General features: G+C 43.6%; 1 protein-coding gene across 4 annotated transcripts in view; it reads left to right on the top strand.

The window, feature by feature from the left end:
* LOC115101069 (disabled homolog 2-interacting protein) overlaps positions 1-27,506 on the top strand; it is a 231,327-nt gene that overhangs the window by 149,363 nt on the left and 54,458 nt on the right. For all 4 annotated transcript variants that reach the window (XM_029620248.2, XM_029620247.2, XM_029620246.2 and 1 more), the window contains 3 exons: positions 23,243-23,396; positions 24,431-24,529; positions 25,996-26,550. In XM_029620248.2, the coding sequence (XP_029476108.1) occupies positions 23,243-23,396; positions 24,431-24,529; positions 25,996-26,550 (808 nt within the window). The remainder of the gene's footprint in view (positions 1-23,242; positions 23,397-24,430; positions 24,530-25,995; positions 26,551-27,506) is intronic.

The following is a 27,506-nucleotide window of genomic DNA, read 5'->3' as shown; positions in this document are numbered from 1 at the left end:
CGCAAGAGCAACAGTACAATCAATCTCTGATGTGCTGAAACATCTGCATGTCACTTAAGCTCGTCACTCGTTTCCACCCAAACCGTGCCATCCCTCCCAGACTCCTGTCTCACCGTGGCAGTGGGGATCACCGTCTTATTTGTCTCTGTTATGGCTTTTTCTGCGGCGAGGCTCAGGGATCACAGGCGGCGGGTCGAAGTCAACATCAGAATCAGATGAAGACTCTTCATCTGCAACATCGATTTCAAGCTCAATATCCCGTCCTCCATCCGACTCCAGCTCATCTAAATTCTGCAGTATTTGCAAGCTGTCAGTGTGTCCGTTTGTTTCGTTTGGCTTTCCATTGGGAACTAAACACATTTACATTTACATTTAAGTCATTTAGCAGACGCCATCCGAGCGACTCCAAAGCTCATCAGTAAGCCACTTTCAATAGTGCATCTAAATCTTTTAAGGGGGGTGAGAAGATTACTTTATCCTTTGTATTCCTGAAAAGCTGTCTCATTGTGTGTCCGTGAGGGAGTTTGTTCCACCATTGGGGGGCCAGAGCAGCGAACAGTTTTGACTGGGCTGGAACTGTTTCTCAGTTGGGAACACAAACACGTTGTTTGTTGAAAGATGATTGGAATCTGTGTGGGTAGCTGCACAAGTAACCTATCTGACAATAGTGAAGGTAAACTGGAGGTCACGGGTCAGGTGACAAGAGGAATGGATGAGACTGAGGCAGGAATTCCTTTAACCAAAAAAGTGGTATGTTTACTGGGTAGTTTGTCTGTGCTGCATCACAAAAGAAACAGAATAACATGTATCCAATCAAATCATAACAATTATTCTCGTTATTAACAGAATGAGGTCATTCAGCAATAAGGTTCCATAGGAATTCAATATGAATGGAGAATCGAGTCACTTAGGATCATAACCATTCATTATAATCATGAGAAGGATCATGCAAATAAATCGATCAGTGATCCGTTATTCCATCTATAATCACTTTGATATCAGAATTTATCAGTTCAGCAAACAATGATGACGTTTCATATTTCATCCTTTCAGGTTTGTCTTCATATGTACATGTCATTTCATTACATATTAACCAGATATCAATGGCACAATTGGCCTGTGATGATCTGTAGGGCCATGACCATTGTCCGTTGACATAACCCAATAGGTTTGAAGCGTGCGCTCCAAGCCGCGCTCCGCGGTAATACCTATGTACAATAACTGATGGTCCACTCTCCCGATCGCGACAGGTAGTTCAGATGAAAGGTAACAGATGAAAGGTAACAGATTCGGGGGATTTACATTGATTCATGGACGCACAGAATGTCTGGATTAGACGGAGTTGAGGGAGAGAAAGCAGCGAGGTCGGGCGGGGGGTCGATTTCCTCCTTTTAATAAGTTGAGATCTGTCGGACCTAATTAAAGCGCCCCTGGCCCAGCTGAGCAAGTGGCCATGAATTAAAGGACGATTCCATCAACTCCAAGGGCCATTCTACAGTTGTACTCAGTGTCTGACTTGACTCTCCCAGATGAAATTATATACCATTTTCAGCCTTTTATAATAAAATAATGTGATCGCCCATAAACGCCCAAAATTCTTCATCATCAGTACACCTTTGTTCTAAATTGCAATCATCCTCTTCACCCTCGTCATTCGGATCAGTCAAATTCGATCACCATCTTCACCCTCCTCACCATTCAGTTCATTGAAGTCACACGCACCATTGTCAGTTTCTGTCTGGTTTATATCGCCCATTCATCCACTGACCACAAAATAGCATATTTAAACGTTCAGTTTATTATGTTACTCGTTTTTGCTTAGTAGCCAGAGCAATGCTGCCGCGCGACTGGTCATGTGCTGAATGCAGGATATTATTGGAAAAAGTTTTTTTGTAAATAGATCTGCCCCTCGCGAATTTTGAGAGTTATTTGACAAAGGTAAGTGTCATAGAAACGGCAGAATATGCTCTTTCTGTTACTATATAGAAATCAACATGTTTTACCTGCGAGTGACTGGAGGAGGATTTGATAAAGTGATGCTACCTTTCTCTTAATGTACAGTTTGACAAATGATAGGCCTAATATTGTGACTCATCAGATTACCGTCGATTTAGTCTGGTCTATAGGCTAACTCTTGTTATGCGTGAAATGATTCGGAGTAGTTTGGGTGTAGCTTTTCGATGGGCCGGCTGTGCAGTCTGACTGGCTTTGTTTGTTCTCCTGCCACAGTAGCATGTTTTCGTTTCCCTGGCAACAAATTTGATTAGCAACAGAGTTACAGTAAATCGAACAGTCCCGTAACCCGCTTCTTTTAACAAAGTCAAACGTAAAAGAGAATGATATCAAGGCGCGGCAGTCAAATGATTAACATGAGGGCCAACACTGATAAATAGGCACAACACAAACTCATCATTAAGCGATGGTTCTAAATGGGTTCCACCTCTTCATTCTCATCATTCATTTAGGCCTCATTTGAAATGAGATTGTGAAGTAACTTGCCCAAATTGTCGCCCATTCCATCCTTTTGTCAACTCATTCAGTGGGCTGGACTCGTTTTCGTCGCTGGATAGAGTCAAGGATATGTTTTGCATTATTCTTAAGGCCTACTGACACATGAGGTATGTTTTCGTTTCCCTTACAATAAATGTGATTAGTAATAGTGTTATAGTAAATAAAACCGTCCCATAACAGCTTATTTAAAAAAGAAATACACTTTAAAGAGAATGGCATCAACCGTGGTCAAATGATTTGCTGCTGATAAATAGGCACAACACTCATTACACTATTGTCTGACTAGATATTAACAGAGAGGATATAGTGAGGGAGGTAGAAAGGAACAGTGTCTTTCTGAGGATCTTTTACTTCCTCTCTGCCTTTTCCCCTACTCCCCCCCCCCTCCTCTCTCCCCATTGCCACTGCCCCTCAGCGGTCTGTGGGTCAGAGGGCACACTTCCTGCTCCAACGTGCGGCTTCCTCTGCGAGATTGGAAACCAACCAATCTGTCTCCCTCTGAATCGGTGTCGTAGGGTACGTTCTTCTACCCCATCTCGCGCTCTCTTTCTCCACATCCTCTGTTTGCGGGGGCACTGTGCTGTGTATTTGGGATCACATTGAGGCCAGAGGGCGGACGGGGGGTGAGCTATGAGCTGACGCTGGTCTATGTCTATGCATGACGGTCTCCTGTTAATCATGTAGTTCATCGAGCCTGGTATTCACACTCATGTCTCCTGCTCTTTCCATACGCATGTTTTTCCCAGACACGGAGCATCGCTCGTCTCACAAGTCAAGACTGGAAAGTGGGGCGAGCGGCAATGGCTAACCAAACAGGTCTCCCAAGGCATAATGGATATACTTTCCTTCTGACTGTCATCCTCATTGACCTGTGACCCCTGACCTGATGGGTTCATTAAGGGTCCTTTATCAGCCTGACCTTTGACCTCGTTCATGCATCCCAGTTACCGTGGCAACACGGAAGGTCAGGGAGTTCATCTGTAAGGCCTCTTTACTCCTGCTGTGCTTACTGTGACACCCTGCCACACACAGACACCGAGTCGTGTACAGCTAACCTTGTGGGGACGCAAAATTCAAAATCCTATATTCCCTAACCATAAACCTCACCCTAAATTGAACCCCGAAACCTTAACCCTAAACCTAACCCTAAACCTAACCCTACACCTAATTCCAACACTAATGGTAACCTTAAACCTAAAACCCCTTAGAAATAGCATTTGACCTTGTGGGAACAAACCAAATGTTGGTCATATTTCTGTTTGTTTACTGGTCCCCACAAGTATAGTTAAACACGTCCACACACACACACACGCACACAAAATGATTATAGCTTTGGCTAGTTCCGCAACACCACTCCGTGTTCTCAGCACATGGGAACAGTTTGGTATATTCTATTCATCATCTGTCTGTCATTTCCTAAAGTGGTCATCGCTGGAGAGGGACATAATAATATAAGCTGGTGGTCGGCTCCGCTTTGGTCCGGTCCGGTCAGCTCATCCTCTGGTCTGTTGAAGTGGACAGCTGCTCTGCTACTTAAAACTACGAGGACCATGACATCATGCTGTCAGTCTGTGAGGCAACCAGCTGTACAGTTGCAGCTGAATAGGCTGTGTCCTCTTTATGGGAAGAGATTCCACTGTGTCCTATAGCAGGTGTTACACAGAATACGCAGAAAACCTCCCACCCAGCATGTAACGTGATCTGTCAGAGTAATCTGTGTGTGTGGTGCGTGTGTGCATATCTGTGCGTGTGTTATATCTGTGTGTGTGTGTGCGTGTTGGCATGGTTTCCTCTGGTGACCTCTGCACCCAAGCCCCGGCTGTGTTGGATCCACAGCAGATGTTGTTTAACCACAGGACTTCAGCTCCCAGACAGCACTACCCATAATGCACTGCTGCTTTGCTGTGAGTCAGTGAGCCAGGTATCCCGACGGGCTCCTAAAGGGTCCTGGCAGAGAGCGATAAAGAGCCAGAGAGATGATGTCATTTACAGCCAACACAACTTCCTGGTCTCTTTGTGTCACAGCCCCTCAAAAAAAAAAAAACTATTTTCCCTCTTGCTGGAACTAATTCATGTCTCTGTGTTCAGCTGTTCTTCTCATACAGTATCCGTGCTTTCACGTCTCCTCTCAGTGAGGCAGGCAGCAGGCTCAAAGAGAAAGGATGTGTTTGCTGTTGTTATTCCTCATGAAAGGGAAGACGCACGGTAAGTCTTTCATCCCTTGTTGTCTGGTTCTGGGCTGCTTGGGGCACCTGTTTTTTTTCCCCCCTCCCTCTCCCTGGTGTAATCCCCATATTTTGTCTTGTGTGCATTAGCCTCTGAGAGAATGAGAGAGAGTGCGTGGTCCTCTCTTCTTCCTCTGTCGGTACCAGGCTAGATGGCACTAATGCAGCAGCACCAGACCGCCCCTGCTCTCTCTGTTCTCTCTCTCTCTATCTCTCTCAAAACCAATGAAGGCCACCCATTGTGTCAGATGGCCATTGGGTCATTATTATATCTGGCTGAGGCTTCTATGGGAAGAGATTCCACTGTAAGGAGCATCATTTAGTTGCCTGGGATGGCTGATGCTGCATTAACTCAATGTCTCCAACTGAGGAGAAAAGTGTCTCGTCTTGAGTGTATTTGCGTAGCTTCTCTCAGTCCCTAGAGTTCCCTGAGGTATCTCAGTCTGAAACAGTGAGTTGGATCTGGTCTGTCTGTTTGTCTGATTAACAGAAGCGTTCGGGTTATAAGGTCCGTATATCTAGACGTCAGTGGTTCCGTCAACGGATCCACTCACACACAACCTCCATTCCATTCCAGTGATTCCTGACAGGATCCCTCCGTTCTGTTGTCGGAGGAAGGCAGGAAGGGCGGTTATCTCTCTCTCTCTCTCTCTCTCTCTCTCTCTCTCTCTCTCTCTCACTGCAATTGACAGCTGGCAGGTGGACACACACAGACACGCAAATATCAGCATCCTTGCATCCATATAAAAACGATTTAAAAAATGACCGCTTTGAGATGAGTCAACAAAAAACGTACACGCCAAACAGCACCGTGCCCGAGATCTGTTGTGAGGAGACCTGCGGGACTCATTATTCCATCTGAACAGAGAGAAGGAGGAAACAGCACATCTGTTCTGTTCTGGCCAACAGAGAGAGAGAGAGATGGAGCCTGTGACAGATTGTATGGCGGCGTGACAGACAGACACACGGCCAGTCTGATAGTTGTGTTTTCTCTGCTACAAAGACAGCCTCAACGTCAAGGCGAATGGGACTAATGCACATTTACTGTGTGGCTGGGTGTGTGAATAATCGCTTTTTTTGTTGGTGTGTGTTTTGTAATCGTGTGTGTTTGTGTGTGTACCTGCATACGTGTGTGTGTGACAGTTGATTTGTATGTTCGTGTTTGTACCGTGGTGCATGCCCAATTTTACCTATGGCCGACTAGCTAGCTGGCTGGAGGTTTCAACCACAGCATACGCTATAGAGGAGCTCACTACAGCTCATACCCATTACCCAATTACCTCTGTAGTCTTGAGAAGCTCTTATCCAATCAGTTCACTGGATCCCATACCTAATCAGCTGTCCTATCCTATCTCTATTCTCTGCACCTCATACCCAATCAACTTGGCTTTTACACTAATCAACTCACTGTTCTCAACCTCTTTGCCAATCGGCTTTATTGAGTTTGCCAACGTAATTTTTTTGGGCCAAGGGGATTTATAGAAACCTACCCGTATTCATTGTGTATGTATGCATTATTTCTGTGTTCACTACAGTCAGTGCTGCAAATATTGACATGAGAGGAGAGGCCAAATCCTCTCCCAGTGTGTGTGTGTGTGTGTGTGTGTGTGTGTGTGTGTGTGTGTGTGTGTGTGTGTGTGTGTGTGTGTGTGTGTGTGTGTGTGTGTGTGTGTGTGTGTGTGTGTGTGTGTGTGTGTGTGTGTGTGTGTGTGTGTGTGTGTGTGTGTGTGTGTGTGTGCAGAAGCATTTAACAAATGTGAAACATGTTGCTGGGCCGAAAGCAGAGTGCCATGTCAACAGAGGGTCCAGTCCAGCTGCTGCTGTAAGCCACAGAGTTTCCAAACAAACACAGGCCTCAGCGTTAACGCTGTTCTCCATGAACTCTGCTCTGTTCATCAGACCGGCCGGTCGACAGCCAATTGATACGACCAAAGTGTCTCTTGTTGGACAGTCGGGTGGTAAAGCACGGTTGTTGTTTTGATGGTGTAGTGGTTATCGGGTGGAGTGATTATTCTCTCTGGGTTATTTCTCTCTGCAGTACTTTACCCACCTATTTACAGTTGGTTAGCTGTCAAATGTATCTACAGTCCCTGGTGGAGCACTCAGTCAGCCAGCGTGGTGTTACTCCTTAAGTACCCTGACGCCTCTGTGGCCCAGAGCGATTTGGGTTCCTACCAGAAACTCAGTCTGATCGTTTACTACAACAGAGAAACAGGATGCAGACTCTGGCCGGGTCGTTTCAAAACCTCTTAGAGTGTATTACTCCTCTCTCCTAACCAGGTTTCCATCGACCCAGGCCTGCTCCGGACTGGATAGTGTGACGGTGGGCTCTGGGCTGGGTAGTTAGGGCTGGACAGGGCCTGGCGAGGCCGGTGGAAAGGCTGCCTGCTAAGTGAATCATCAGTGTATTCTGAGAAGAAAACAGACGGCCATTCAGGCCGATCGATAAGACGGTGGAATGGAGCCGGGCCATGGCCAACCCCCGCTCGCTGATTACTCACTGTACAACCATGCATCTCAATGTCACACACTGCTCAACGACAGATAGAGATACAAGGGTGTGTGTGTGTGTGCACACATCTTTGTCTCTGGGTGCATGTTCTTGTATATAAAATTGGTTTCCTCTTTCCTATTTTTATAGTATCTCTCCATGCACAGCCTTTCTGTATTTATGCACTCCCTCTGCGAGTCAGAGGGAATATTCTGGCTGGGAGAAATAAGGCTTCTCTGCTCTATCTCTGAAATATTTACATGGACAGAATAGAACCCAGAGGACTGGAGACGGAGAGGATGAGGAGGAGACGAGATTCCCCACCCTGTCCATGGAACAAGGGATGGGTAGGGAGCAGGGAAATAGTGAGATGGGAGGAGAAGACTAAGAGAGAGAGAGAGAGAAAGAAAATTGGGAAGATTCTCAAGGACAAGGGAGGATGTTAGCTGAGAGTAAATGATGTTGGGGGATGGAGAGGAGGAGAGGATAGGATGGGCTTGGGAGATTGTAAAGCTAGTTGTTATCTGTGGATGAGCTGAGGTATGAAAAGGCACACATACAGTTGAAGTCGGAAGTTTACATACACCTTAGCCAAATACATTTAAACTCAGTTTTTCACAATTCCTGACATTTAATCCTAGTAAAAATTCCCTGTTTTAGGTCATTTAGGATCACCACTTTATTTTAAGAATGTGAAATGTCAGAATAATAGTAGAGAAAATTATTTATTTCAGCTTGTATTTCTTTCATCACATTCCCAGTGGGTCAGAAGTTTACATACACTCAATTAGTATTTGGTAGCATTGCCTTTACATTTTTTTTACTTGGGTCAAACGTTTCGGGTAGCCTTCCACAAGCTTCCCACAATAAGTTGGGTGAATTTTGGCCCATTCCTCCTGATAGAGCTGGTGTAACTGAGTCAGGTTTCTAGGCCTCCTTGCTCGCACACACTTTTTCAGTTCTGCCCACAAATGTTCTATAGGCTTGTGGTCAGGGCTTTGTGATGGCCACTCCAATACTTTGACTTTTTCTCCAATACTTTGTTGTCCTTAAGCCATTTTGCCACAACTTTGGAAGTATGCTTGGGGTCATTGTTCATTTGGAAGACCCATTTGAAAAAAAGCTTTAACTTCCTGACTGATGTCTTGAGATGTTGCTTCAATATATCCACGTAATTTTCCTCCCTCATGATACCATCTATTTTGTGAAGTGCACCAGTCCCTCCTGCAGCCAAGCACCCTCACAACATGATGCTGCCACCCCCATGCTTCACGGTTGGGATGGTGTTCTTTGGCTTGCAAGCAGCCCCCTTTTTCTTCCAAACATAACAATGGTCATTATGGCCAACAGTTCTATTTTTGTTACATCAGACCAGAGGACATTTCTCAAAAAAGTACAATCTTTGCCTCCATCTGCAGTTGCAGACCGTAGTCTGGCTTTTTAATGGCGGTTTTGGAGCAGTGGCTTCTTCCTTGCTGAGCGGTCTTTCAGGTTATGTTGATATAGGACTCGTTTTACTGTGGATATAGATACTTTTGTACCTGTTTCCTACAGTATCTTCACAAGGTCCATTGCTGTTGTTCTGGGATTGATTTGCACTTTTCGCACCAAAGTACATTCATCTCTAGGAGACAGAACACGTCTCCTTTCTGAACGGTATGACGGCTGCGTGGTCCCATGGTGTTTATACTTGCGTACTATTGTTTGTACAGAGGAACGTGGTACCTTCAGGTGTTTGGAAATTACTTCCAAGGATGAACCAGACTTCTGGAGGTCTACAATTTTTGGCTGATTTCTTTTGATTTCCCCATGATGTCAAGCAAAGAGGCACATAGTTTGAAGGTAGGCCTTGACATACATCCACAGGTACACCTCCAATTGACTCAAATGAAGTCAATTAGCCTATCAGAAGCTTCTAAAGCCATGACATCATTTTCTGGAATTTTCCAAGCTGTTTAAAGGCACCGTCAACTTAGTGTATCTAAACTTCTTACCCACTGGAATTGTGATACAGTGAATTAAAAGTTAAATAATCTGTCTGTAAAATTTGTTGGAAAAATTACTTGTGTCATGCACAAAGTAGATGTCCTAACAGACTGCCACAACTATAGTTTGTTAAGAGGAAATTTGTGGAGTGGTTGAAAAATGAGCTTTAATGACTCCAACCTAAGTGTATGTAAACTTCCGAATCCAACTGTACATTACAGGGAATCTACTCTGATGCAGGAGCTATAAGCATCACTTCTCAGAATGCATTTTATTTGACATGCACGTTAACAGCTTCTTTCATAGCACTATTACGTTGTGGTGGAGGTGCCTATCACATAATACAAATAAACTGCTATACAATACAGATGACATTGCATCCCATCCCAAACATTTCATATTGGTATTCATATGTTCACCTTCATTCTAATTTCCCCACGTATAGAGTGATGTCTGTGGAGAGAAAGAGAGAGAGGAAGTCATCTTGTGTTTCGTCAATGGCTGTTTCCTGTGTGTGTTGTGCTGTTTGTTTTGAAGAGCAGGACGTGTAGCTGTAGTGGAGTGTTTTGAAAGATGTTTCCTGTCTAACTCACGTTGCTCCAGCCAGACATAATCCTCCAAAACCTCTTGGCTATTCCATGAAACACAGCACAGCATGGTCTGCCAGTCAATATGTTCTCCCTCTCTGCTTCTACACCCAGAGGAACGTACAAAAACACCATCCCAAAAAATAAATATTTGATCAAAAATTCTTTCATTGTATTTTTCATCTTCCCCAACAATCTGTTTTTGTACCTCCCTCCCTGTCTCTCTGTCTCTCGACTCCAATCTAGCAGACCTGGAAGCAGTGCAGCAATGAATATAAAGACAAAATGTGATTGTTTGTGTTTGACTGGTGTCCAAACTCTCTTCTCTACCCAGCTGTCTGTCTGTCTGACAGAGAGCAGAGCAGTACTTTATCTGAGGCCCATCTGGTGCCACATGAGGATTCCTCCTCTTATTCCTCTTTGAGTTGGAGGACGCACGCTATGTTTGGCCCTAGCAGGGGCCGGTACAGGGCCGGCTTCCTTGTTGATTGACAGGTCAAAGCACTGACAGGATGGAAGTGAGTGTTAGGGCTTGTTCCAGTCCGAAGTGTGAAGCTCCACCTGAAGAGTCGGAGGTGCTTCCCTCGGTCTTCCTGTCATTCTGGATCGGGTCAGGAAAATTGATGTTCCAGATGTGTCTGACTAGCCAGGGTCCGTGGAGGGAGGGAGAAAACAACTAGAGAAGCATACCCCGCCAGCTAGTTGTGGGGCTCTGTTCACAAATACAAACAGACCCCACAGAGCCCCAGGACAGCAACACAATTAGAGCCAGCCAAATTATGAGAAAACAAATAGAGAAATCCTTGACACGCTGGAAAGAATAAACCCAAAACCAAAGCAAATTGGAATGCTACCTTGCCCTAAACAGAGAGTACACAGTGGCAGAATACCTTACCACTGTACTAGGACTGACCCAAATTAATCGACTGGTCGATTGTTTTGTCGTTAGGCTGTTGGTCGACCGAGATTGTTTTAGTCGAACAGTAAAGATTTAGATGCACTATTGTAAAGTGGCTGTTCCACTGGATGTCATAAGGTGAATGCACCAATTTGTAAGTCGCTCTGGATAAGAGCGTGTAAATGTAAATGCAGTAACAAATATATATACTGTATATATATATATATATATATACATATATGCACTGCTCAAAAAAAATATATATATATATACTCTACCGTTCATTAAAATAACATCAAATTGATCAGAAATACAGTGTAGACATTGTTAATGTTGTAAATTACTATTGTAGCTGGAAATGGCAGATTTGTTATGGAATTCATCATTTCAGTTTATCATTTTAAAAGGCTAATTGATCAGTGGAAAACCATTTTGCAATTATGTTTGGTTGACGGTAGGTGGGGGCGGTACTTCCTGTATAAACACAAACTCACTTCCTGGACAACAGCTCTGCACTGCTCCGTGAAGCGCAACAGGTCCATATATAAAGCCCTGACTTCTGCTGAGGCCACATCACTGTAAATTCTGTATGGCCAATGCAGACGTCGGATGACCATGCACCCAGATGCACAATGCACTTCTCTCTCCGGAATGCGCTCTCTCCCGCCAATTTGTGCACATTCATTGTTTCATAACTTCATTGTGTGAATTGTTTGCTTTGCTTGTTGGTGTATATCAATTCCCCATTACATAGAGTGCCTTCGGAAAGTATTCAGACCCCTTGACTTTTTCCACATTTTGTTAGGTTACAGCCTTATTCTAAAATTAACAAAATATTTTTTCCCCTCATAAATCTACACACAACAGCTCTCTCCCTTTTGATAACCACTCAGTGTGAAAGTGAAAAACATCATGCTCCGAAAAATAGGCCTACTTGATTACTTCTTATCACTACTTATGCTGAAATATGTTCCGGTACTAATTTCAAAATCAAATCTAATTGTATTGGTCACATACACACGGTTAGCAGATTGTGCTTCTAGTTCCGACAGTGCAGTAACATCTAACAAGTAATCTAACAATCTAACAATTCCACAACATCTACCCAATACCCACAAATCTAAGTAAAGGGATGGAATAAGAATATGTACATATAAATATATGGATGAGTAATGACAAAGTGGCATAGGCAAAATGCGGTAGATGTTATAAAATACAGTATATACGTTGGAGATGAGTAATGCAAGATATGTAAAAACATTTAAAGTGGCATTGTTAAAGTGACTAGTGATCCATTTATTAAAGTGGCCAATGATTTTGAGTCTATGTAGGCAGCAGCCTCTCTGTTTTCAGTCATGGCTGTTTAACAGTCTGATTGCCTTGAGATAGAAGCTGTGATGCACCTGTACTGACCTCTCCTTCTGGATGGTAGCGGCGTGAACAGGCAGTGGCTCGGGAGGTTGTTGTCCTTGATGATCTTTTTTGCCTACGTGTGACATCGGGTGCTGTAGGTGTCCTGGAGGGCAGGTAGTTTGCCCGCGGTGATGCTTTGTGCAGACCACACCACCCTCTGGAGAGCCTTGCGCTTCTGGGCGGTCTAGTTGCCGTACCAGGCGGTTTTAGGTGACAAGCCACATTTCTTCAGCCTCCTGAGGTTGAAGAGGCACTATTGCCTTCACCACTGTCTGTGTGGGTGGACCATTTCAGTTTGTCCATGATGTGTACGCAGAGGAACTTAAAACTTTCCACCTTCTCCACTGCTGTCCTGTCGATGTGGATTTTTGGGTGCTGGTACTGTTTATATTTAGTTGCAGGAGCTTCACAATACTTTTAAACTAATATTCTATAAGAGGAACAGGAGCTCAAGCAGTAGAACATTTGAGGTGTCGGTACTCAACTCAGGCGAGCTCCTGCCCAAGTCAAGCACGGCTTCTTATCCCTTGTGCAAATAGCCTACAGATGTGTCTCACTGGCGGGTAAACTCTGAGGGCCCAGAATATTTTATACAATGATGTAAGTTCGCTAGCGCCAGCTTCGGGGCTATAACCGACTTAATAGTTGATACAATGTTTCAAGTTCGTTGCAGACAGGCCATGTGTAGCCAGTGTGATTTATAGGATATTTATTTTTATCGGGATATTTTCTACCTGCAGCAGGCTGCAATGTTTTTATTTGTTGGCTCTATGTAGGCTATTTTTACATAGTTGGCAATATAAGTAACTTTTTAAGTTTGTATCATTTTCATTTAGATTTGGATATCATTTTGATTAACCACTTGACAATGATTTTGAGATATGAAGACGTTATAATTTAAATGAAACTGTTTCACGTAAATGTGCATCTGAAAACCATAACTAGCACCCAGATCGGTAGAAATGGTAAGATAAATTGCCATTCAACATGAGAAAGGTTGCTGTCTCCTCGTGTAGCCTATTACCGGCAACTTCAGGAGAGTAATGGCAGAATCTGTGAAAGCAAAGTGGGATGAGAATAGTTGGCTGAGGTTAAGTTTGATTTTTTTCTGGTTATTTAGATCTCTGGCGCCTTCGTGAGACATTTGCCTTATTTCATCAAACGTTAAGCTTTAAGCATCAGACAAGCTCGATGCATATAGTTGGTTGAATTATTTAAAAAATGTTCAACCAATCGATTGGTCGAAAGAACAGACGACCTTAGGTCGACTAAGATTTTTTTTGTTGGTCTGGGACAGCCCTACTATGTACACACTCAGTGAGCATAGCCTAGCTCTTGAGAGAGGTCACCATAGGCAAACCTGGCTCTCAAGAGAAGACGGGATATGTGGCCACTGCCAGCAAAATTATTTGGAAACCGAGCTGCATTTCCTAACCGCCTGCCAAATGTACATCCATATACGAGACACGTTTCCCTCAATTTAGACAAACCCACAAAGAATTCAAACACAAATACAATTTTGACAAACTCACGTACAGTGCCTTGCAAAAGCATTCATCCCCCTTGGCGTTTTTCCTATTTTGTTGCATTACAACCTGTAATTTAAATGGATTTTTATTTGTATTTCATGTAATGGACATACACAAAATAGTCCAAATTGGTGAAGAGAAATTAAAAAAATGTATATATTTTTTTAAACAGAGAAGTGTTGCGTGCATATGTAGTCACAATACTATGTGTGGAGAAAAAAGCGGAGAAAAAAGGCACAGCACACCAACATCAAAACCTCATCCCAACTGTAAAGTATGGTGGAGGGAGAATCATGGTTTGGGGCTGCAATGCTGCCTCGGGGCCTGGACAGCTTGCTACCATTGACGGAAAAATGTATTCCCAAGTTTATCAAGCTATTTTGCAGGAGAATATAAGGCTATCTGTCCACCAATTGAAGCTCAACAGAAGTTGGGTGCTGCAACAGGACAACAACCCATAAGACAGAAGTAAATCAATAAAGAATGGCTTCAACAGAAGAAAATACGCCTTCTGGAGTGGCCCAGTCAGAGTCCTGACCTCAAACCGATTTAAAATGCTGTGGCATGACCTCGAGAGCGTAAGAATATTGCTGAACTGAAACAGTTTTGTAAAGATGAATGTTTAAAACTTCCTCCTGATCATTGTGCAGGTCTGATCCACAACTACAGAAAACGTTTAGTTGAGTTTATTGCTGCCAAAGGAGGGTCAACCAGTTATTAAATGCAACGGTTCACATACTTTTCCCACCCTGCACTGTGAATGTTTACACGGTGTGTTCAATAAAGACATGAAAACGTATAATTGTTTGTGTTATTAGTTTAAGAAGACTGTGTTTGTCAGGTGTTGTGACATAGATGAAGATCAGATCAAATATTATGACCAATTTCTGCAGAAATCCAGGTCATTCTAAAGGGTTCACACACTTTATTGCCACTGTACATAGCTTATGTAAAATTGTAAATGTTATACTACATTTTCTTCCCCGCTAATTGTATAGGTAGCCTAGTGGTTAGTGTCGGACTAGTAACCGAAAGGTTGCAAGATTGAATCCCTGAGCGGACAAGGTAAAAATCGGTCGTTCTGCCCCTGAACAAGGCAGTTAACCCACTGTTCCTAGGCCGTCACTGAAAATAATAATTTGTTCTTAACGGACTTGTTAAGATAAAGCCTAGTTAAATAAAGTTAAAAATTAAAATATATATTTTTTTGAAACGTTATTCTCCTTGTGTGTGTAATGTTTACTGTTAAGTGTCGGATTGTTTTTGTCTTTGTTTTGTTTAACTTGCAATGTTCGTTTTTGTTGTCGTTGCATGTTTCTCTTGCCAATAAAGCCACTTTGAGAGAGAGAGAGAGAGAGAGAGAGAGAGAGAGAGAGAGAGAGAGAGAGAGAGAGAGAGAGATCCACATGAAGGCTGGCCAGCGGATACGAGGACAAAGCTGGCTACCATTACAAAGAGCTTCCTAGGGTTATAATCTGCAGCTATAGCAGCTCCGTCCTCTCCATGCCTTTTTTTTCTTCCTGCAATGCTATTATACTAGAGAACCAGGACTAGGGCATACACAGATACACACAGGATTAGCATGTAAACCTTCCATAGAGAGCATTATTAAACAAATAGTTCCTCTCATTACAGAGTCTATTGGCCCAGATTGTCACTGTGCTGTCAGTGGACCAGAGGCTATTGGCTAATGTTTGCGCTAGCTGCATCAGTCAGGAGAGAGTCAGGGGCTAAATGCTAGTGATGAATGTTAGCGCTAGCTGCATCAGTCAGGAGAGAGTCAGGGGCTAAATGCTAGTGATGAATGTTAGCACTAGCTGCATCAGTCAGGAGAGAGTCAGGGGCTAAATGCTAGTGATGAATGTTAGTGCTAGCTGCATCAGTCAGGAGAGAGTCAGGGGCTGAATGCTAGTGATGAATGTTAGCGCTAGCTGCATCAGTCAGGAGAGAGTCAGGGGCTAAATGCTAGTGATGAATGTTAGCGCTAGCTGCATCAGTCAGGAGAGAGTCAGGGGCTGAATGCTAGTGATGAATGTTAGCGCTAGCTGCATCAGTCAGGAGAGAATGCTAGTGATGAATGTTAGCGCTAGCTGTCAGGGAGAGAGTAGCTGCATCAGTCAGGAGAAGTCAGATGAATGGTGATGAATGTTAGCACTAGCTGCATCAGTCAGGAGAGAGTCAGTGGCTGCTAAATGCTAGATGAATGAATGTTAGTGCTAGCTGCATCAGTCAGGAGATTGTCAGGGGCTAAATGCTAGTGATGAATGTTAGCGCTAGCTGCATCAGTCAGGAGAGAGTCAGGGGCTGAATGCTAGTGATGAATGTTAGCACTAGCTGCATCAGTCAGGAGAGAGTCAGGGGCTGAATGCTAGTGATGAATGTTAGCGCTAGCTGCATCAGTCAGGAGAGAGTCAGGGCTTGAATGCTAGTGATGAATGTTAGCGCTAGCTGCATCAGTCAGGAGAGAGTCAGGGGCTGAATGCTAGTGATGAATGTTAGCGCTAGCTGCATCAGTCAGGAGAGAGTCAGGGGCTGAATGCTAGTGATGAATGTTAGCACTAGCTGCATCAGTCAGGAGAGAGTCAGGGGCTAAATGCTAGTGATGAATGTTAGCTCTAGCTGCATCAGTCAGGAGAGAGTCAGTGGCTAAAGAGAGTCAGGGGCTAAATGCTAGTGATGAATGTTAGCACTAGCTGCATCAGTCAGGAGAGAGTCAGGGGCTGAATGCTAGTGATGAATGTTTGCGCTAGCTGCATCATCCACAGAGACTGGTCCTGGAGAATCAGAGGCTAAGTGCAAATGGATATTGTTAACCCTAGCTGCATAATCTACAGAGTCTAATGACTAATTATAGAAAGTATTCACACCCCTTGACATTTAAAAAAAAAATGGTGTTACAAATTGGGATTAAAATGGATTTAATTGTCTTTTTTCCTACAATCTACACAAAACTATGTAATGTCAAATTGGAAAAAAATGTACTGGGGGGCTTCATGAAAAATAGAACTAGTATATCAAATCACATTTTATTTGTCACATGCGCCGAATACAACAGGTGTAGATCTTAACATGAAATGCTTATTTACAAGCCCTTAACCAACAATGCAGTTCAAGAAATAGAGTTTAGAAAATATTTAAGAAAAACATTTAATTGAAAAATGAAGAGAAGAAAATGACATAACAATAATGAGGCTATATACAGGGGGTATGTGCGGGGGTACAGGTTAGTCAAGGTCATTTGTAAGGTGACTATGCATTGATAATAAACAGTGAGTAGCAGTAGTGTAAAAACAAGGGGGGTCAATGTAAATTGTCCAGGTGGCCAATTGTGTAGCAGTCTTATGGCTTGGGGGGTAGAAGTTGTGAAGGAGCCTTCTGGTCCTAGACTTGGTGCTCTGGTACGACTTTCCATGAGGTAGCAGAGAGAACACTCTATTACTTGGGTGACTGTAGTCTATGTTTGGGGTTTTCCTCTGTCACCGCCTAGTATATACAGTACCAGTCAAAGTTTGGACACACATACTCATTCAAGGGTTTTTCTTTATTTTTACTATTTTCTACATTGTAGAATAATAGTGAAGACATTGAAATGATGAAATAACACGGCACCTCAGTACCTCCAGGCTCTGATCAGGCCCTACACCCAAACAAGGGCACTGCGTTCATCCACCTCTGGCCTGCTCGCCTCCCTACCACTGAGGAAATACAGTTCCCGCTCAGCCCAGTCAAAACTGTTCGCTGCTCTGGCCCCCCAATGGTGGAACAAACTCCCTCACGACGCCAGGACAGCGGAGTCAATCACCACCTTCCGGAGACACCTGAAACCCCACCTCTTTAAGGAATACCTAGGATAGGATAAAGTAAATGTAAATGTAATGAATCATGTAGTAACCAAAAAAGGTTAAATAAATAGCCACCCGTTGCCTTGGTGACAGCTTTGCACACTCTTGGCATTCTCTCAACCAGCTTCACCTGGAATGCTTTTCCAAAAGTCTTGAAGGAGTTCCCACATATGCTGAGCACTTGTTGGCTGCTTTTACTTCACTCTGCAGTCCAACTCATCCCAAACCAGCTCAATTGGGTTGAGGTCGGGTGATTGTGGAGGCCAGGTCAGTTGATACAGCACTCCATAATTCTCCTTCTTGGTTGAATAGACCTTACACAGCCTGGAGGTGTGTTGGGTCATTGTCCTGTTGAAAAACAAATGATAGTCCCACTAAGCTCAAACTAGATGGGATGGCTTATCGCTGCAGAATGCTGTGGTAGCATGCTGGTTAAGTGTGCCTTGAATTCTAAATAAATCACATTGTCACCAGCAAAGAACTCCTGTCACACCTCCTCCTCCATGCTTCACGACATCACAAAGATATGTCGGTTGGAACCAAAAATGTCAAATTTGGACTCATCAGACCAAAGGACAGATTTCCACCGGTCTAATGTCCATTGCTCGTGTTTCTTGTCCCAAGCAACTCTCTTCTTCTTAATGGTGTCCTTTAGTAGTGGTTTCTTTGCAGCAATTCGACCATAAAGGCCTGATTCACAGTCTCCTCTGAAAAGTTGATGTTGAAATGTGTCTATTACTTAAATTCTGCGAAGCAGTTATTTGGGTTGAAAATTCTGAGGCTGGTAACTCTAATGAACTTATCCTCTGCAGCAGAGGTAACTCTGGGTCTTCCTTTCCTGTGGCAGTCCTCATGAGAGCAAGTTCAATCATAGCACTTGATGGTTTTTGCAACTGCACTTGAAGAAACTTAACATTTTCTGATTTGACTGACCTTCATGTCTTAAAGTACTGATGGACTTTAATTTTTCTTCGCTTATTTGAGCTGTTTTTACCATAATATGGACTTTGTATTTTACCAAATAGGGATATTTTCTGTATACCACCCCTACCATGTCACCACACAACTGATTGAAGGAAATAAATTAACTTTTAACAAGGCACACCTGTTAATTGAAATGCATTCCAGGTGACTACCTCAATGAAGCTGATTGAGAGAATGCCAAGAGTGTGCAAAGCTGTCATCAAGGCAAAGGGTGGCTACTTTGAAGAATCTCAATTGTGGGTGAATAATCACAGTCGTGGTTGAACAGGGAGTACAGGAGGGGACTAAGCACTTACCCCTGAGGGTCCCCAGTGTTGAACATCAGCGTGGCAGATGTGTTGTTGCCTACCTTTACCACCTGTGGCCAGCCCGTCAGGAAGTCCAAGATCCAGTTGCAGAGGGAGGTGTTTTGTCTTAGGGTCCTTAGCTTAGTGATGAGCTTTGTGGGCACTATGTTGTTGAACGCTGAGCTGTAGTCAATGAACAGCATTCTCACATAGGTGTTCCTTGATTAGTTAACTATTCAACCCCATGACGCAATACATGTTAGAATCAGGCAGTTAACCCACTGTTCCTAGGCCGTCATTGAAAATAAGAATTTGTTCTTAACTGACTTGCCTAGTTAAATAAAGGTAAAATAAATAAAAATGTTGAGTCTTTTTAGGTGAGTCTCTAAGAGCTTTGCACACCTGTATTGTACATTATTTGTCCATTATTCTTTTTTAAACTCTTCAACCTCTATCAAGTTGGTTGTTGATCATTGCTAGATAGCCATTTTAAATTCTTGTCATAGATTTTCAAGCCAATATAAGTCAAAACTGTTACTAGGCCACTAAAGAACATTCAATGTCGTCTTGGTAAGCAACTCCAGTTTATATTTGGCCTTATGTTCTAGGTTATTATCCTGCTGAAAGGTGAATTTGTCTCAGTGTCTGTTGGACAGCAGAATGAACCAGGTGTCCCTCTAGGATTGTGCCTGTGCTTAGCTCAATTCACAATTTATCCCCCTCAAAAAACTCCATAGCCCTTGCCGATGACGAGCATATCCATAACATAATCTTAAAAATATGAAGATTGGTTCTCAATGATGTGATGTGTTGGATTTGTCCCAAACATGATGCTTTGTATTCAGGACAAAAAGTTAATTTCTTTGCCATTGGCCTCATGGTGAAACCCCTGAGTGGTTTCCTTCCTAGGGTGACTAGTGTGTATTGATACACCATCCAAAGCGTAAAGGGATATTCATTCTCCTTCCAGACTCATATTAAACATCTCCAATCCAAAATCAAATCTAGAATCGGCTTTCTATTTTGCAACAAAGCCTCCTTCACTCACGCCGCCAAACTTACCCTAGTAAAACTGACAATCCTACTGATCCTCGACTTCGGCGATGTCATCTACAAAATAGCTTCCAATACTCTACTCAGCAAACTGGATGCAGTCTATCACAGTGCCATCCGTTTTGTTACCAAATCACCTTGTAGCACACACCACTGAGACCTGTATGCTCTAGTCGTCTGGCCCTCGCTAGCTCCTGGCTCCAGGTCATCTATAAGTCTATGCTAGGTAAAGCTCCGCCTTATCTCAGTTCACTGGTCACGATAACAACACCCACCCGTAGCACACATTCCAGCAGGTATATCTCACTGATCACCCAAAGCCAACACCTCATTTGGCCGCCTTTCCTTCCAGTTCTCTGCTGCCAGTGACTGGAACGAATTGCAGAAAAGTTGGAGACCTATTTTTCCCTCAACCAACTTTGAACATCAGCTATCTGAGCAGCTAACCGATCGCTGCAGCTGTACATAGTCCGTCTGTAAATAGCCCATCCAATCTACCTACCTCATCCCCATACTGTTTTTATTTACTTTTCTGCTCTTTTGCACCAGTATCTCTACTTGCACATTATCATCTGCTCATTTATCACTCCAGTGTTAATCTGCTCAATTGTAATTCTTCACTCCTATGGCCTATTTATTGCCTACCTCCTCATGCCTTTTGCACACACTGTATATAGACTTTCTTTTTTTCTACTGTGTCATTGACTTGTTTATTGTGTTATTGGCTTGTTTGTTGTTTACTCCATGTGTAACTCTGTGTTGTTGTCTGTATCACACCGCTTTGCTTTATCTTGGCCAGGTCACAGTGGTAAATGAAAGCTTGTTCTCAGCTAGCCTACCTGGTTAAATAAAGGTGATATAAAAATATTAAAAATTCCGATAGGTTCCCTCATTGCGGTTGAATCTGTGCTTGAAATTCTCTATTTGATGGATGGAGCCTACAGATAATTGTATGTGTGGGGTACAGAGATGGGGTAAATATTAAAAAAAAAATCATGTTAAACACTGTTATTGCACACAGAGTGAGTCCATGCAATTTATTATGTGACCTGTTAAGCAAATTTTTTAAGCAAATTTTCCCTCCTGAACGCATTTAAGCTTGGCACACCAAAGCGGTTGAACACTTATTGACTCAAGACGTTTCAGCTTTAAATGTTTTATTCATTTGTTGACATTTCTAAAAACAAAGTTCCACTTTGACATTGCTGGTATCTCAATGTAATTCATTTTAAATTCAGGCTGTAACACAACAAAATGTGGAAAAATGGCGCAGCTCTCCATCTCCATCTCTCTAAGAGGCGTAGTGCATACATGTCAATTATCATATATAGGTGGTATAGCTGTTGATCTTGTTTTAAATTGGGGGAGAACAGAAATGTGGATGCTTCGAGCTAATTAGCCGGTTACGACCAAACGGTAATTAGCTTGGTACGGCACTCAAATATTGTGGATCATCAACTAGATTCAGCCGCGGGACAATTTGGAACATAATTACAAATCATTTGTAGACTGCGAATTGACAGCAAGAAATTCCAAACATGCATAATATTTTACTAAAACATCATTTCAGACCTTGCTTACATTTGTGTACGGTCACGTATCTCTCTACTATGTGTGGGAATACTTGGGAACAGATTTATTCAATTAAAATCACTTGGAGCTGATTTCCTGGTGTTGTAACAGTCTATTATGTCCTAACAATGAAAATGCTAATCCAGTTTGGGAACTCTGCTATATAGGATGTGTGTAGGATTTTGATTTGGGCTGTATTGTTGACTGTCGGTGTGACATCATCAAAAGTGGCCATGATACGATTGTGGACTTATATGTGTTAATGGGAACCTCCCTCAGCTTCTGTAGCACTACCATCTTATCAAAGACTATATTCTCTCCCATAGAACTGTAACTGAACAGAACAGTCTTTTGTGTGTTTTCAGGTGGCAGTAGAAAGCACTCTCTTGGACAGAGCAAGTGGGTCGATATCAAACACCGTGCCGAAAGAAACCTCTTTGTTTTTCCATTCTTCTGTGGCTGAAAGAAGGATGCGGGCTTTAAGTCAGCCTTTATTTGAACTGAATGTACTGAGTGTGAGCACTCAAGAGCATTGTAGTCAGCTAGCTGTGTGTGTGTGTGTGTGTGTGTGTGTGTGTGTGTGTGTGTGTGTGTGTGTGTGTGTGTGTGCAGAGCTCCGTAAAACAACACTGTAATTAATTAAACAATTGGCCCTATCTTAATGAGTCTATACTTCCTCATTCAATAATTTGCATATACTGTATATATTTTTTTTGTATATGCCTGCCAGAGTTTTTGGAAAATGTAATAAAATTCTCCTTCTGACAACAGAAACCTAAAAAATGAGTTTGAAGGACCATGCTTTTCTTTACAACACTTCACTCGCTGTATATAGACAATAAGATTAAACAGCATATGGTTTGAGAGGTAGATCGAAGGCGAGACAGGGCACAACACAATATATAGTTGTTGTTTAACAGAGATGACGTGTGTTGATTTAAGACTGTGTACAGGTAATTGCCAGAATAAAGGAAACGTTCATTGCGCCTTTTTATTTATTTATTTATTTAACTAGCCAAGTTAGTTATGAACAAATTCTTATTTTCAGTGACGGCCTAAAAACAGTGGGTTAACTGCCTTGTTCAGGGGCAGAACGACAGATTTTTACCTTGTCAGCTCGGGGATTCGATCTTGCAACCTATCGGTTACAAATCCAACGCTCTAACCACTAGGCTACCTGCCGCCCCGTTGAGCTGCCCACGAGCCCGCACAGTGTCTGGAACTCTATTTGAGGGATGCGACACCATTCTTCCATGAGACATGTCATCATTTGGTGTTTTGTTGATGGTGGTGGGAAACAGTCCCGGGTGCCGCTCCAGAATCTCCCAGAAGTGTTCAATTGGGTTGAGATCTGGTGACTGAGACGGCCGTGGCGTATGGTTTACATCGTTTTCATGTTCATCAAACCGTTCAGGGATCACTCGTGCCATGTGGATATGGACATTGTCATTATATGGAGGCTTAGCCATGGTATCCAAACGAATGGCCTGCCCAGCATTTTTATACATGACTCTAAGCATAATGGGATGTTAATTGCTTAATTAACTCAGGAACCAGCACCTGCTTTCAATATACTTTGTATAACTCATTTACTCAAGTGTTTCCATTATTTTGTCAGTTACCTGTATATGTAGGGTTGAGCTAAGGACTGAGGGTGTCCCCTACCGACAATGAGAAAAGACTTAGGAGCATACCTATGGCATTCTCTCTTCCTCACTTAGTGTCTTCTCTTTTCACACACACATCTCTCTCTCTCTCTTTCACTCTCTCTTTCTCTCTCTCACACACACACCCACCCACCCAGCCACCCACCCCCTCCCTCATGCGTGTTAACTAACTCTCCCCCCTTTCCCTCCCCCTCCAGATCTCATCTGATGCCGAGGCTGAAGGAGTCTCGCAGCCACGAGTCGTTGCTCAGCCCCGGTAGTGCTGTGGAGGCCGTGGACCTCAGCATGGAGGATGAGGTGCTCATCAAACCTGTTCACAGCTCCATCCTCGGACAGGACTACTGCTTCGAGGTGAGGGTCAGAACACATGGAAACACACACACACACACACACACACACACACACACACACAGACAGACAGACACACACACTAACGCACATCCAGTAAGCGGGCACACACAAGCGTATGCACGCACATTCACAAACATGCGTGCACTCACTTACTCACATCGTCTAGGGCCAGCACTACTGCTCTGAAGTCAGGGGCTGCAAATCCGCGGACACACAAGTGCACACACGCTTGTACACATAAACTGAGCTTGATCCTGGGGAAAGATATTTCTTCAATGAGAGAGAGAAACACTAGAGACACATTCACTTGAACACACACCCACATTATACACCTGGCAAGGCCCTCTTCATTGAGAGCACACTGTCACACACGCGCACACACACACACACACACCACAGGAGCACTGCCTTGAGATGAGCCCAATTACCATACGCACACGCACACAGCAGGACCGCGGCTCTAAAACGAGCCCTGCTGGCAGTAGACACGGCACTGAGAGGAGAGGAAAGTGAGTGACTAAGCACTCCATGAGCACCGTGTGAGCAGGCTGAGAGTGAAAAATAACCAGCCATTGTCTAGCGTGGACTGAAGAGGCCGTCACTGTTCTCCATCACCTTCATCACGCCACTCTCTCTCGCTCGCCCTTTCTTTTTTTTCTCGCATACGCTCTCTCTCTCTCGCGCTTTTTTCTTCTCTCTAGTATATTCTCTTTCTCTCTCTCTCTCTCTCTCTCTCATTCTCTCCTATGTCCAATCCCCACAGAGTACTCTGCCCAATCGCATCGTTCCTCTTTCAGCTCTAACCGACCCTCGGCCAGACACCTCATCTCACCGCACAGAGTGTGTGTGTGTGTGTGTAGTCTAGTATTCATAAGCCAAGATAAGATTAGTTGTACAACAGTGAGGCATTTGTCCTTCTGAAAGACTCGATGTCCTGTGCCCTGTATCTGGGGTTTTTTCCCCGATGTGTGAAGGACAGTGTGAAGTGTGAAGGACAGTAGTCACTCACTGTGTTGTGTTTCTCCGTGTTTCAGGTCACCACTTCAACGGGAACGAAATGTTTCTCCTGTCGATCGTCAGCCGAAAGGGACAAGTGGATGGAGAACCTGAGGAGAGCCGTCCACCCCAACAAGGTGAGACATGACTGGCCAAGTGTAGGTTCATTCAAATAAAAAAAAGAAATAGATGCCTACACACTGTTGGAGCCCTCCTGTTGTTTTAACCAGACAATGTTGCACCAGTTGGTCTTTGTCAGGCTTCTGACAAAGGAAGGGGATAATCTAGTTCAAGTACAGACAGAGACCGTCTGGATTCCAAACCTATCACTCACAACTCAACACGGGCCCAGGAAAGATAGCCAAGTGACCAAATTGGAATTGAGCCATTGAGTCAGACATTTAGACTTGGTTGGTTCATCCACACGGTCTGGGGTACAGTATGGTACATCCTCAGCGGTGTGATGGCCCTCCCAGTGAGACAGGGAGACAGATCTGTAAAGGGACACAGTCTCCAGACTGTCAGTGTCAAATAGATGTCCCAGATGTCCCAGATGCACATGTTCCCCCAACCGTCGCTTTCCTCTCGGCTCAAAACTTTTCCCTTTAATCACAACAGCGCAGAAAGACGGCAGGCGAGCGGCTAACATATGGCTCCCTGCGTCAAGTCCCCCCCCCAAAAAAAATGCAAATCTGACAGCACTCTCCCGCTTTCATCTTTCTTTCTTTAGCAAACGACTTGCTAATTAGAACTTTAAGGAAAAAGTTTGGCATGAACCTTTGCATTTTCTTTTCTTCTCAAAAATACTCTCCCTGGCACAGATGTGAATTTTTCCACCTCGACCTTGCAAGTTTTGAATTATTTTGTGATTTTCCACAGATTAGATACAGTGTAAGTTTGCATGTCTGTCCGTAAACATCAGCGGGGGAAACAAATGTTAACGACATTTTTCAAACACGAAAAACGGAGGAGAGTCTTTGTGCTGGGTGTCAAATGACGCGTCGTATCCAAAATAGTCAGAAAGCCAATTTCAGAGTTCTATTCATGAGACACTTATTGTTTTACTGGTTAAATTAAATTAGCATAACGAACTGTGTTTATATGCAGTAGCTACTGTGCAGGCCCATTAACATGTACATTTTTAATCAGCTATTGATCTGCTTATTAATGTTTAACATCTTATTTATTTTTTATAATTTTTGGGGAGGGATGTTTAACATCTTAATTGCCCGTTATATGCTAATCTTCACCCACCCTCCCTGCATTCCAGCGAGTCAAGCTTTAATCAAGCACACCTCAAGTATTTTTAAATATTTTAGATATGTTGTTGTTATTTTTCCTTTTTTGGAAGGCTCGGAAACTACAATGTTTATTGAGAGAAGCACCACATTCCCATAGAAAACTACTAGTGGCACTAATATACCTGCATACTATTTGGGATATGTATTCGATCCAGATCTCGCTACCACTGACCCTAACCGCCCCTCTCCGCTCCCTCAAATATTTGAAAGTATTTGAGTTACAGTGAGTATGTACGAGAGTCTAGACCCAGGACTGTGATCCACCCCTAAACCCAGCCCTCCCTCTCTCTATCCACACACAGGACAACAGCAGGCGGGTGGAGAACATGCTGAAGCTGTGGATCATCGAAGCCAAGGACCTTCCTGCCAAGAAGAAGTACTTCTGCGAGCTGTGTCTGGACGACGCACTGTACGCCCGCACCACCTGCAAGCTCAAGACCGACAACGTCTTCTGGGGCGAGCACTTTGAGTTCAACAACCTCCCGGCCGTCAAGAGTATCACGGCCCACCTCTACAAGGACTCGGACAAGAAGAAGAAGAAAGACAAGAACAACTACATTGGACTGGTCAACATCCCTGTTGGCGCGGTGACGGGGAGGCAGTTTATGGAAAAGTGGTACTCTGTGAGCACGCCGACGCCCAATAAGGGTAAGACGCCGGGGCCCATGATCCGGATCAAGGCCTGCTACCAGAGCATGAACATCCTGCCTATGGAGATGTATAAGGAGTTTGCAGAGTACACCACCAATAACTACATGTCGCTGTGCTCCGTGCTGGAGCCTGGCATCAGTGTGAAGAACAAGGAGGAGATGGCTTCTGCCCTGGTCCACATTCTACAGAGCACCGGCAAGGCCAAGGTAGGACCTATGTATTGATACACGGCTGTAAGTCGCTTATTATTATTATTATATTAACTGGCGATCGTCAAGATGACTCTTTTTCACGTACACATTGACTTTTATTTTACACGTGTTTTGGTTCAATCCGCGGTCAATGTTTCCTGTCAAATGCTTTGCTCAAGGTAGTGCATCAGGGGTGTTGGCTAAAGTAAGGTCAATATCTTTCATCCTCAACATGTAGGTGTCAGAACTCAGCCTATGTTCTGTATTACAGTGTTATTCTGTGTCAACCATGTTCAAACTGAAGGCAAGTGAAGCCAATGAATGTGGCCAAACTTGACGAAATGCTTTATTTATTTTACTTTGACCCGGTCAGACAGGTGATTTCTTGTTCATTCGACAGAGAGTCTTGACCTTTTCCTTTTGGAGTAGATGGCCACACGTTCGTTCAACAGAGGAAAGTATTACATCCCAAATGAGCGTTTAATCCACCCTCAGTTCTCCTTAGTTCTCCTGCAGGGTTGTAAAGCTCAGAGATGTTTGGGACGGAGGTTCAACACAACAGAACAAAACAGAAGAGACGTGCTGGGTGTCAGCTGTTGTGTTATTAGGCCTTAGGCCTGGGATTGACCCACTGCAGTCTTGGCATGTCTACTTTAGTCCTTTTTTAAGTCTACCGCAACGGGGAGGGGGGAGGGGGGGCATTTTGGAGAGATTATCTCTCATCCATTCAGCAGTCTACACTTTAACACACTGACACACCCTCTCTCTCTCTCTTGCTCGAGCTGTCTTATTGGTTATCTACTGCACTTCCTGTCATGAGTTGTATGCACAATTCATTGGCTGCTGCCTCGGTAAGAGAAGGATTTATTGCTCTTTTATCTCTTCGTGTTGTTTTCCAGCTGAAGCTCCCTGACTTTCTCTCTCTGACTTTAGAGTCGAGACTGCCGTGATGAACAATTAGTACTTAAGAG

This window comes from Oncorhynchus nerka, linkage group LG19 (assembly GCF_034236695.1).
Source record: "Oncorhynchus nerka isolate Pitt River linkage group LG19, Oner_Uvic_2.0, whole genome shotgun sequence".
NCBI classification, from domain to species: domain Eukaryota; kingdom Metazoa; phylum Chordata; class Actinopteri; order Salmoniformes; family Salmonidae; genus Oncorhynchus; species Oncorhynchus nerka.
Note: the sequence above shows the minus strand (reverse complement) of the source record. Positions and strands in the feature narration are given on the sequence as shown.